Source organism: Myotis myotis, unplaced genomic scaffold (genome assembly GCF_014108235.1).
Source record: "Myotis myotis isolate mMyoMyo1 unplaced genomic scaffold, mMyoMyo1.p scaffold_m19_p_7, whole genome shotgun sequence".
NCBI lineage: Eukaryota > Metazoa > Chordata > Mammalia > Chiroptera > Vespertilionidae > Myotis > Myotis myotis.
Genome location: NW_023416379.1, coordinates 59,785,521 through 59,798,479, shown reverse-complemented (window position 1 = coordinate 59,798,479; position 12,959 = coordinate 59,785,521). Strand labels below are relative to the sequence as shown.

The following is a 12,959-nucleotide window of genomic DNA, read 5'->3' as shown; positions in this document are numbered from 1 at the left end:
CAGCCTCTAGTATAAATATATTATTGTACTAATAAAATATGTGCATAATAAAGTGTCCACAAAATAGCAATTAAAATGATGGGATACTGTTGAAACAATATTCTTAATTTTGTTTTTCAATGATAAAAAATTCTTTTTTCTGCCTTCCAAAAATTTCTTTAGTGAGAACAATGTAAGCTAATGATCAAAACTACAGTTTGAAAATCTGCTTTTAACAGTTTTTAAATTGTTGAAAAGGTACCTTTCTAAAATACATAGATGCATATGGAGAATGAGCATCATTATAGTTGAAGAACAGTGGTACTCATTTTTCAATCCCATTTATCAATCATGTAACAGTGGTAAACACTTTCATAGTTAAAAATCATACTGTCTTCCCTGATGGCAATTAGTTGTTCCTGATAACCAATTGAAAGATGTTATATTTTTACATTTAAAAATCTCACTGATGAAGGCCTAGGGAAGGGGACGGAGCAGGAGGGGGGCCGTTATGACAGGCGGGGGAGAGTAGCAAGGTAGAAGGGATCAATGGGGGAGGAAAGGAGGACATATGTAATACTTTCAACAATAAAGCTTTAAAAGTTTTAAAAATAACTCACTAAAGATTTTTATGTGAAAGACTTTTAGGAGATTAGAAAATTATCTTACTAGGTTTTCACAGTGACAGTTTTTATAGACAAGTATTGTTTTCATTAACAAAATAATAATACCAAACATTCCCTAAAATTCATTTTGTAAAAGTTGAACAAGAAAGTTACTTGATTCTTATAAAAAAAGAAAAAGAAGGAAGAAAGAAAGAATATTACTTGATAAAGTATCATCTTTACCTTGAAGGGACAAATCAAGAAGTAAGAAGGTGTGTATCTTGTGTGAAAGTCTGTTTTAGTATCTGTTGGGAGGCATACTGATATCATTTGTCATCATGAAAGCACACTCAGAGCAGTTATCCTTTTTATAAAAGAAAAAAGTGTAGAAGGCACTCAGATTTCCAATGGTAGGATAATGTTAGAATAAATACTCAATAGAATTGACGCATTCAATAAGATAACTCTAAAGACTATAAAATATCCTATCTAATAAAAGAGTAATATGCAAATTGACCATCACTCCAACTCAAAGATGGCTGCCCCCATGTGGACACAAGATGGCTGCCAAAGATGGCCAGCAGGGGAGGAGAAGTTGGGGGCGACTAGGCCGGCAATGGAGGGCAGTTGGTGGAGACCAGGCCTGCAGGGGAGGGCAGTTGGGGGCAATCGAGCCGGCAGGGGAGCAGTTAGGTGTCGATCAAGCTGGCAGGGGAGTGGTTAAGGGGTGATCAGGCTGGCAGGCAGAAGTGGTTAGGGGCAATCTGGCAGGCAGGCAGGCGAGCGGTTGGGAGCCAGCAGTCCTGGATTGTGAGACAGATGTCTGACTGTCCGTTCAGGCCTGATCCCGGTGTGGGCTCGGGCCTAAACAGGCAGTTGGACATCCCTCGCGGGGTCCCAGATTGGAGAAGGTGCAGGCTGGGTTGAGGGACATACGGGCCTCTAGTTTATTATAACACCACAACATTCTACTCTAAAACATGTATGTTTTATAGCAATTATATAAAGGTTTGTTTCTAAACGATGAATTCTTGGAATATGAAAATTAATTACTTCAGCATGATGAGATTATGTGTTTTTAATAAAAATTTTAAATTAAAAAGATGACTTAACATTATAAACATGGAAAAAAGAAATCAGTTTAAGTTGATTAAGAAAACAGGACCAAAAATGTTGCCTGGTTAAAATGAAAATATGTTTAAAATATTTGTTAAAGCTCAATAATGTTTATTTAATAAAAACATAGAGTGTCTAATAAGTACCAGGGATAAACTTTTCCATAATTAAAACTGTAATGCCTATTGATTTTTTGATCATAGCCATTCTGACAGGTGTGAGGTAATATCTCATTGTGGTTTTAATTTGCATTTCTCTGATGATTAGTGACATTGAGCATTTTTTCATTTGACATTGTCCTCTTCAAACAAATGGCTATTCAGGTCTTCTGCCCATTGTTTAATACTAGAAAGACGGAAATTTAGTATATACCTATATTGCCCAAAAGCAGTCAAAATGACTGCATTGTGAAAGAATAATATCGGAGCACTCTTCACTTATGTTCCTTAGCTTTTCCAATAACTCACTTCTATTCGACATTTCTTTCATGAATTTAGGGCGCAAAAGAAATAAAATAAACAACTTATTAGAACAAGTATCACTGCATAAAGATTCGAATAACAAGTACTAGTTTAGCTTATTGAGCAACTGCAACTTATCAAGTGTCGACAATTTATCATGTACTTGTATGTTATCATGTGATGGTAATCGAAAAAAAATGAAAACTGTTATTTCAATACAGAGCCGAACTGGTCATATAAGAAATTTACTCAATTCAATAATAAGAGTCATTTGATTATTTAAAATTTCCCAAGCAGTCAAAATGACTGCTTTTGGGCAATATAGGTATAACACACATATATATATATATATATTGGAAATGAAGGAGGAGGGAGGTAACTACAATTATTAATAAACGCATTTATATGTTGTACAAAAAGTCACAAAATTCTAAGACATTGTGTCCTTATATACAGAATTGTTTTTCTAATTGAAATTAAAAAGCAGTCAAAATGACTTCCTTGGGCAATCTAGTGTTAATTGGATTGTTTTTCTTTTGTTGAGTTGTATGAGTACTTTATATATTTTGGATACATTTGCTTATCAGATGTATCATTGGCAAATATGTTCTTCATACAGTGGGTTCCCTTTTCATTTTGATGGTGGTTTCTTTTGCTGTGCAGAAGCTTTTTATTTTGATGTAGTCCATTTTTTAGTTTCCTTTGCCCTAAGAGATGTATCTGTAAACATACTGCTACCTGAGATGTCTGATATTTTACTGCCTATGTTCTCCTCTAAGATTTTTATGGTTTCTGGAAAATATGTTAAGTAAAATAAGCCAGTCTGAGAAAGACAAATATAACATGATCTCACTTACTTGTGGGATCTAATGAATAGAATGAATTGACCATCAAAATAAGACCCAAAGCCTGGAGACATGGAACAGATTGACATACCTCAATGTGGGGTTGAGGGAACGAGAAGAGATAAACCAAAGAACTTACATACTTATAGGCATAGCCCATGGACATGGGCAATAGGGTAGTGAAGACCTGGGGGGTGGGAGGGTAGGGCCTGGGAGTAGAGGGGTAAGGGAGGGGAAATTGGGAGATATCTCTAATACTATCAACAATAAAAAGTATATTTAAAACTGTACTGCTTAATTTAGAAAATATCGTAATGGTTCTTTCAAAATTGCTCTGTATTTCATAATGCATCTTTCTGACATTCTGATTCCCTAAAACTCGTTTCAATCTCTTGCATGACAGCATCTCTCGTCGTTATCTTTGGCTTGGTAACCTGGTATTTGCTTTCAAGTAAGATAAACTGAAATGGACACTAGATACACAGTACTTTATGTGTAATCTCATGTTTAGTTAAGCAGCGTTAGAATGTTGACAGTTAGCAGATGGCTTGTTGGTTCTTATTCTACACCACTGCCTTACTCCCCAACAGTGAGCCACATCAGAAAGTGTTTTAGTTAAGAATGTGTTCATTGGAAAGTAAGAGAGAACCTGACTGATATGTTTGGTCTCTCCTGGTAAGTCCGGAGGCCGATTTGTTCAGAGCTTATGTTTCTAGAATTCTCTTGGGTGGCCTTTTCCTGATGCTCATTGCCTTAAGATGGCTGCCTCTGCACCTTATACTTGGGTTTCTCTAGCAGGAAGGAGGAGGAAAGGCAGAGATAATGGCTCTCCCATCTTAATCCATCTGCTGCATCAGGAGAGCTTGTCCAGAAGCTCTACCCAGCAGACTTGGGGTCACAACTCAAAGGCCAGACCTGGGTCACATGGCTGCCCTAGCTGCAAGGGTGGATGGGAACCTGGGGCTTGAGTTTCCCAGCCTTCACAGGAGAGGCAGTAAATAGCCACAATACTTTTTCCATCTGCGTCTTCTTTATTACAATAGAATGCCTAATGAGCCTGACAGTGAAGACTTGAAGAATTTGCCAGGAAATTATATATTTTTGAGGTACCCTACTCAATCGCTGGAAAGTTTCTGGGGTCTTTGACCAGGGAAAGATTATCAGTCCTTTCCTCTCTTTTTAGTTGAAAGAAGGAATTATTTTAGGGCCCTCTACCTCTCTTAGTCTAGTTCAACCCTTCTGTAAGTTTTGTCAAGTTATAAGAAAATCTTTTTTTTCCTCTTTCTTCTGCCTGTCTTTGACTTTCATGAAATACATGAAAGACCTTAGTCAGCCTTACCTCAAGTTAGAAAAAAGAAAACTGTATCTTTAAAATGTGCAAGTAGGTGAAATAAAGAGCTGTCGCATCGAATACCTAAAGCCTTTGAAAGTACCCAGAAGCCACTATATTTTTTCAGGAGGCTACATCTAAGGCAAGAAAGTAAAGCTAATATGTTTGGATGAAACAATTGAGCAAGTGCCTCTTATTGCTTAGTTCTTTTCTTATTTAATCCTCCCAATGAACCAATGAAAAAAGATACTGGGTCCATTTAACAGATTTGGAAACTGAAAATGAGAGAGAAGATAAGTAATTTCTCCAAAGCTACTCAAGCGACAAGGCCAGAATTAAAAGTAGGACACTCTAACTCTAAAATATGTTTTGTTATTAATTTTTCTCATTGCCCTCCATTTGTGCCTTGTTTTGCCTTTGAACTTGCTTTCCCACAATTGCTTATACATGAAATGTCAATTTTTAAAAATCTGTATTAATTCAAATTGATTATGTCTCTTCATTTACTAGTGACTCCCGAGGTCCCAGGGTGCTGCAGCATCTGTGTACACCCCAGAATTCAAACATGACTAGACATATTGGGAAGCCTATGGAAGGAATCTGTCAGGGGCTGCTTAATTAATGTTAACTGGCAGCCTTCTGGAAAGAACTAATCCTACAAGAAGAGAATGGAGGAGTGCAAATTGACTTAGAAGTCAGTGTCACAGAGTAGGGGTAAGTCTAAGTCAAGTGCTATGTAATTTATTTAGCCCGCCTGCTGATCTAATCCCTAGGGACTCGTGGAGCCAGGAGATTGCCAGATTCAAGTATCTTCACAGATTTCCATGGGTCATTGCTGGGGTCCAACCCCAGCGGGTCCAGGGGTCCCCAAAGGTGTGGACGGAGTCAGCGAAGAAGGAATGACACGGAGACAGCGTTCAGTTGATCAGCAGCCTAGCCAGGATCTCTAGCCAAGTTCTGGTCAGGATCTCCAGTGAAGTTCTGGTTAGGATCTCCAGCCAGGTTCTGTGTCCATGTTGTCTTGCTAGGTTCTCCAGCCAGGTTCTCCAGGTTCTCCAGCCAGGTTCTGTAGCCAAGTTCCCTCGCTAGGTTCTCCAGCCAGGTTCTGTCCAGGTTCTCCAGCCAGGTTCAGTAACTAGGTTCTAGTCAGGTTCTCTTGCCAATTTCTGTAGTCAGGTTCAGTTCAGGATCTTTTGCCATGTTCTCTCGCTAGGTTCTGTCTCTAGGTTCTGAGGCCAGTTTCTGTCCAGGATCTTTTGCCATGTTCTCTCCAGCGAAGTTCTTCTGTCTCTAGAGAACGTTCTGTGTAGGTTCTGTGCCTAGGTTCTGTCTCTCCTGGTTCTGTCTTCTTACATCTGTATTTATACCAGTTGATTCCAGTCCTATCAATCTCTATTACAAAGGTTAGGGCGTTTCTTATCTCCATTCCAGGGAGTAAAGATTATGTAGCTTAAGCATGATTGTTCGTAGTTAAAGTGATTAATTACCCACCTGGCACTTAGTTAAGAGGTTTTATTCCCTCCCTAACTTCAGGGGAAAATCCCTACCTGGGGAAACAACCTTTCTCAGAGACCTTGGTTAAAACACATAGTGCCAAGAAGGTGAGCAAACATATTAAAAACAGTATGCCATATATGCCAGGTCCTTTGAAACAGCAAGGATGTACTGGCTCCCGGCAGGTCATTGAGTGTTCCTGCCACATCAGCAGATTCTGCAACAGCAGCCCAGATAGCTCATCACCCAGGCGCCTGGGTGGGTGGGTCACCAGGGCTTGGTGCAGGCATTGGGGTCTTCAGCAGACGTGGGTCTTGCAGAGGTCTGGAGTTGAAAGGGTGAAGATTTATTGTCTTGGTCCAGTCAGGCAGCTCTAACAAACTGGGTGGCTTATAAACAACAGAAATTCCCTTCTCACAGTTCTGGAGGCCGGGAGTCAAAATCATGGTACCAGTATGGATTCTGGTGAAGGCCCTCTTCCGGGTTGCAGACAGCTGACTTCTCGCTATGGTGGAAGGGGCAGGGGAGCTCTTGGGACTCTTATAGGAACACCAATCCCATTCATGATGGCTCCACCCTCATAACCAAATCACTGCCTTTTCACCCCACCTTCTAACACCATCACTTTGGGGATTAGGTTTCAACAAATGAATTTGGGGGAGATACATTCAGACCAGTAGCACTTAATTGATGCAGTGGCTAAGAAGGCAGCTTCAAAGCACATCAAAGATGCTACTGTGGTACATCTACACGATGGAATACTATGCTGCTCTAAAAAGGAAGGAACTCTTACCATTTGCAACGTCATGGATGGAACTGGAGAGCATTATGCTAAGTGAAATAAGCCAGTCAATGAAGGAAAAATACCACATGATCTCACTCATTCATGGATAATAGAGACCATTATAAACTTTTGAACAATAATAGATACAGAGGCAGAGCTGCCTCAAACAGATTGTCAAACTGCAGCAGGAAGGCCGGGGAGGGTTGCGGAGCAGGAGGTAGGGGGGTAAGAGATCAACTAAAGGACTTGTATGCATGCATATAAGCATAACCAGTGGACATAAGACATTGGGGGATAGGGGAGGCTAGGGGACTGTCTAGGGCGGGGGGATAAAATGGACACATATGTAATACCCTTTGTAATACCTTAAGCAATAAAAAAAAAACAAAACAAAAAAAAAAAAAAAAAAAGATGCTTGCTTCAGAGCTCCCAGAGATAATTGGGGGAGGTAGTTAAGGGTGATAGAATTCTGTGGTAGCAATCGAAAGCAGAGTCATAGAAATAGTTGTTTAATTCCCAGTGGCCATCAATGTGCAAATACACCAACAATTTAATAAGAATACATTTGGACAAAACAAAATACTATAGTATGCACTTGCAATTCTTTTTTTTTTTTTTTTTTTTTTTTTTTTTTTTTTTTTTTAATATATTTTATTGATTTTTTACAGAGAGGAAGGGAGAGGGATAGAGAGTTAGAAACATCGATGAGAGAGAAACATCGATCAGCTGCCTCCTGCACATCTCCTACTGGGGATGTGCCCGCAACCCAGGTACATGCCCTTGACCGGAATCGAACCTGGGACCTTTCAGTCTGCAGGCCGACGCTCTATCCACTGAGCCAAACCGGTTTCGGCGGCACTTGCAATTCTTAAAATTAACTTACAATCGCATTTTTATTTAAACATACAATCACATACAATCTTCTTCAATATCCGTGTCAATGTTAGAAGTAAAGTCTTTTTTTGCATTCAGGGCCTAGAGATTCTTCTGATTATTTAAGCTATTCCCAGTTAGATGTAACATTCTAGACACACTGATTTTAAACTCATATAGTTTTAGCATTAATTGAGAAATGTTAGCATTTGATCTATATTTCTGTTTGATGAAACTTCAGTTACATTTATTCCTAACTCAAATTAGCAATGAGTGTGATCTCTTGAACATCACCTGGAAATCTTCGATGTTCAGCACTGGAGTGCTAATTCTTTAATCATCCATTCAGTTAATATTTACTGAGGGCCTCCTTGTCAGTCCCTTGCTTACAGAACTGACATTGTGTGGAGAGAGAGATGATCATAAAAATGAGTAACCGATAAATAAAATTTTAATAAATTTAGACAAAACTTCAGCTGATGTGGCTAGAGAGGGCTCTCCAAGGAGGTGATACTGAAGGTATCTCATTTAAAATCATAAGAAAGTCAGCACCGCTGTTACATTCGTTCTTCTCCTTGTGAGAATCCTGTCTGTTCATTAACAAATGTTTATTGAGTGTCTGCTATGTGTCAGTCACCATTCTAGGCTCAGGATCCAGCAGTGAACAAACCAGCAGACAAAATCCCTAGCCCTTTGGAATTTATGCTCTAATAGGGAGAGGTGGACAAGCAAATACTGAACATAAAACACACAATATGTCAGATGCTACGTGCTAAGGTGAAGAAGGAAGCATTGAAGACAAGTGGGAAGTTCTAAGGTGGCTGGTAAAAAATGCAAAATCAGGTGATTAGGGAAGTACTTACTCACTAAGAAAGTGAACTTTGAGCTGGAAATGAAGATCTGGGATCTAGCCCAAGGTTGGCAAACTTTTTCTGTAAAGGGCAGCTGGTAAATACTTTAGGCTTTGGAAATGATACTGCCCCTGTTGCACCTACTCAGCTCTGCCATTGTGCAGCAAAAGCAGCCTTAGACATTATGTAAATGAATGGGTGTGGCTGTCTACAAACACAACTTTATTTATGGACACTGAAATTTGTATTTCATATAATACATGAAATATTGTTTTGTCATGAAATACTTGTTTTGATTTTTTTCAATAATTTAAAAATATAAAGACTAGGTTTGGCCTATGGCCATAGCTTGCCTCCCTGTGAACTAGCCTGAGGATGTAGCAGTGTCTGCTCTTTTAATAGCCTTGGATGATGTGTAAGGGCATATGTTTGAATGGTAAGATGGAATGCACCTTCCGTGCTTTTGTAGATATCTCCCTGTTGGAGGTTCAACAACTTTGTTGTTGTTTTTCGAAGAAAATGAAAATTCATCTGTTTATCCAGCGACAGGTATTCAGTTCACTTATGTTGAATTCATATTTTACAGCTTTTATTTCTAGGCTCTGCTGTGCAGTAAGAGCTTTTACTTTCAGTCCACACTACAATATTTCTGAAGACATTGTAAGTAGCAATTAAGAATTTAAATAGCATTGCATTTAGATTCAAACTATAGAAAACTTGATACGGAGTGGCTGAACTGATTAGGGGTTTGTCTGTCTAGTACACAAGGGTTTAGAGTAGGCTGCAGAAGACTGTGTGACACCTGCAAAATGTCATCAAGGACCCAGGCTCCTGTCATTATCTTTGACCATCCTTGGCATGTGGTGTTTGTTTTCACATTTTCAAAATGGTTTCTATACCTCCCAGCACCATTTCTGCAAGGGAGACAGGAAAAGGATAAGGGCAGAATGGACTCTGTCTTTCCATTCATACGTGGAGCCATCCCAAGGAACATCTGCCTTACATCACATTGGCCAGAACTGTGTCATGTGATCACCCCAGGCTGCAGAGGAGTAGCTGAGCACATTACTTTTGCAAACAAAACCAGACTTCTGTATGAAGACAGAAAGAGAGATGGCTACTGGGTAAATTGCACTGTGTGCCATGGCTTCTAAGTGTATTTAAAAGAAACACACCAACCAGGAGTTACAAGTACCTTCCTTCTACTCATGGCTAAATTGACATGGGTGAAGGCAGTGACTATTGTCCAACAATTCTTCTCTTCCATTTGCTTCTCAAATTTATTTTGATACTGACTGTAAGGTACACTTAGCTTTAGAACAGTCACATATGAGGAGAAGAGAGCTCTTTGTGTTAAGGAAATGACTATAAAGTTGCTGCTATTTGAATTCTGGATTTGTGCCCAGCACATGAAGTGCCCTTGATGGCTTCCTGTTGCCACACGGGTAGCCTTTCCATTACCCAGAGCCTGGCCGTCTCCCAAGTGCCTGCCTCCTGAGGTGGGCGGTCCCCTGCCTCTCAAGCCTGGGCTCCCCCAGTTCCAGGCCACAGTCACCTTAAGGCAGATCTTAACAGTGCCTGGCGGCATGACTCATCTTCCTTCCTGATGTTAATGTCACAAACATCCACTTGAAAACCTCCTTCTCTGGGTTGAATTTCTCCTTTTTGTTTACTTGAGTGATTTGCTGTAATATTAGTTAATTTTCTGGCCTTACCCCTTTTCTAAAATTTTGTTTTAATCATCTGGCCTGTCTTTTAAGTGTAAAGAAACATGGAAGCCAACGAGTAACAAAATGCTCTGACTCTTGCTTCATGCCCTGGTGGGGACCCTGATTTATGTAAAACACTGCATCTCTCTGGCCTGCACCACTGCTCCCCTTTGTGAAGGCACACATGAAGTTCTCTGTCAAAATAGGTTTCTTCTATTTAATCTTCTGACTCTTGACACGTTCACACTGTTCAAAAGAGTTTAAAGTTTATACAGGTAGAGAATGAAAAGTCTTGGTCCCACTTTGTTCCCATTACCCTGACTCCCTAAGCAACCATTTTTGTTAATTTCTTTGATAACCTTCAAGAGTTTTTAAAAATGCAAATACAAGCAAATACAAATATGTTCCTATTTTTCTCCCTTTTTCTTTTCAGAAGAATGTGCTTAGTCTACTTACAATTCTGCTCTTTGTTGTTTTTTTCACTTACATATAATATATATCTTGGAAATCTTTTCATAACAGTGTTGATGGGAAAACAATTTCTCCTTTTTTCTTTTTAAGTTGCATAGTATTAAAGTGATCTCTTTGAAAAACAAGCCTGGCCATGCCTCCCCTTGCTTCCCCCTTTAAAAATACATTTTACTCCTTACATGACTGTCAGTTATTATCATTGTCAGTGAGGAACTATCTTTTGCTTCTTGAGCATTGTCAGTGTCATGATGCATTTGAAATATTTTTAGAACAAAAACCATTTCTTTTTTCTTTAGTTGTATGGAGATACTAGAGGCACGATGCACGAAAATCATGCAAGAGTAGGCCTTCCTTCCCCCGGCTGCCGGCACTGGCTTCCCTCTGGCACCCGGGACCCGGGCTTCCCTTGTAGCCCTGGCTTCATCTGGAAGGATGTTCGGTCTAATTAACATATTACACTTTTATTACTATAGACTAGAGGCCCGGTGCACAAAAATTTGTGCACTCGGTGGGGAGGGGAGTCCCTCAGCCTGGCCTGTGCCCTCTCGCAGTCTGGGACCCCTTGGGAGATAACGACCTGCTGGCTTAGGCCTGCTCCCGGGTGGCAGAGGGCAGGCCCAATCCCTAGGTGCAGCCCCTGGTCGGGCTCAGAGCAGGGCTGATTGGGGAGTTGGGGCGCCACCCCCTGTCATACACAGAGCAGGGCGATCGGGAGGTTGTGATTCCACCCTCAGTCACTCTCAGGGTAGGGCCGATTGGGGGGTTGGGGCACCATCCCCTGTCACACTCAAGGCAGGGTCGATGGGGAGGTTGTGGCGCCACCCCCTGTCATGCACAGAGCAGGGCCAATCAGGGGGTTGGGGCATTTCCCCCTGTCACTCACAGAGCGGGGCCCATCAGGGGGGTTGGGGCTCTGTACCCTGTCACGCACAGAGCAGGGCCAATCAGGAGGTTGGGGCGCAGCCCCCTGTCACTCACAGAGCGGAGCCCATCAGGGGGTTGGGGCTCCGCCCTCTATCACCCACAGAGCAGGGCCGATCAGGGGGTTGGGGTGCCGCCACTCTCACACTCAGGGCAGGGCCGATGGGGAGGTTATGGCTCTACCCCCTCACACACAGAGCAGGGCCCATGGGGGGAGGGAGGGGCGCCGCACCCTGTCACACACAGAGCAGGGCCGATCAGGGGGTTGGGGCGTCGCACCCTGTCACACACAGAGCTGCAAGGCGATCAGGGGGTTTGGGCACTGCCCCCGTCACACTGATCCCGGTGCCGGGAGGCATATTACCCTTTTACTATATAGGGTAGAGGCCTGGTGCATGGGTGGGTGCCAGCTGGTTTGCCCTGAAGGGTGTCCTGGATCAGGGTGGGGGTCCCCACTGGGGTGCCTGGCCAGCCTGGGTGAGGGGATGATGGCTGTTTGCAGCTGGTCACACACCCTTCAGGGTGGGGGTCCCCACTGGGGTGCCTGGCCAGTCTGGGTGAAGGGCTGAGGGCTGTTTTCAGGCTGCAGGTGACTGAAGCTCCCAACCGCTCCTTTTTTTCTTTTTGTTTTTTTTTTTTTTATTCTGGGCCAGCTTTAGCTTTGAGGCTTGGCTCCAGCTCTTAGGCCTCCGCTGCTGAAAGTAGGTTTCTGGCCTTTGCTTACAATGTTGCGATCCTGCTGGCTGAAGCCCGGCAGGTTTCTGGGGTTTTGTTTAGCTTCTATGTTTGTTACGTAGTTGCTTGCAGCTCAGAGGCCTGCAGCGGCAGGCGGGGAACGTTGGAGTCCTCCGTCACTGAAGCAAGCAAGCCTCATGTTAGTTTCAAGCTGCCTGGCTGCCAGCCGCTATCTTGGCTGGCAGTTAATTTGCATATCTCGCTGATTAGCCAATGGGAAGGGTAGTGGTCGTACGCCAATTACCATGTTTCTCTTTTATTAGATAGGATAATCGACATAGTGTTGTGTAAGTTTAAGGTGTACAATGTAATGATTTGATGTATGTATATATTGTGATATGATGAGTATAATAAGTTAACATCCAGTTACTCACATTGTTTGAACTTTAATCTTCTACAGTACAACTTTCAAATATTGCCTATAAGGAGAGAGAGGTGCTGAGACATGGATACTTTCAAATATTGCTAGTGGGAATGTAAATAGAATGTGGCCTTGTATTTTTATTGAGGTATAATTGACATACAACATTATATTAGTTTCAGATGTACAACATAATTATTCTATATATATGTATATTGCAAACTATTACCACAATGAATCTAGTTAACATCCATCACTACCTCTGTTACAATTTCTTTTTCTTATGATGAAAACTTAAGACCTCTCTTAGCAAATTCCAACTATGATACAGTATTTTTAACTACAGTTACTATGCTGTTTATGTCCCTGGTACTTATTTATTTTATAACTGGAAGGTTGTACTTTTTGACTGATGTAGCCTTAT

The 12,959-nt window shown here is 41.5% G+C and overlaps 1 protein-coding gene across 3 annotated transcripts in view; it reads left to right on the top strand.

The window, feature by feature from the left end:
• SH3BGRL2 (SH3 domain binding glutamate rich protein like 2) overlaps positions 1-12,959 on the top strand; it is a 60,443-nt gene that overhangs the window by 28,313 nt on the left and 19,171 nt on the right. Inside the window, exon 2 of one of the 3 annotated variants that reach the window (XM_036316996.1) lies at positions 8,925-8,998. The exons of the other annotated variants lie outside the window; for them this stretch is intronic. Coding sequence (XP_036172889.1) covers positions 8,925-8,998 — 74 coding nt within the window. The remainder of the gene's footprint in view (positions 1-8,924; positions 8,999-12,959) is intronic. 3 annotated transcript variants of the gene reach the window in all.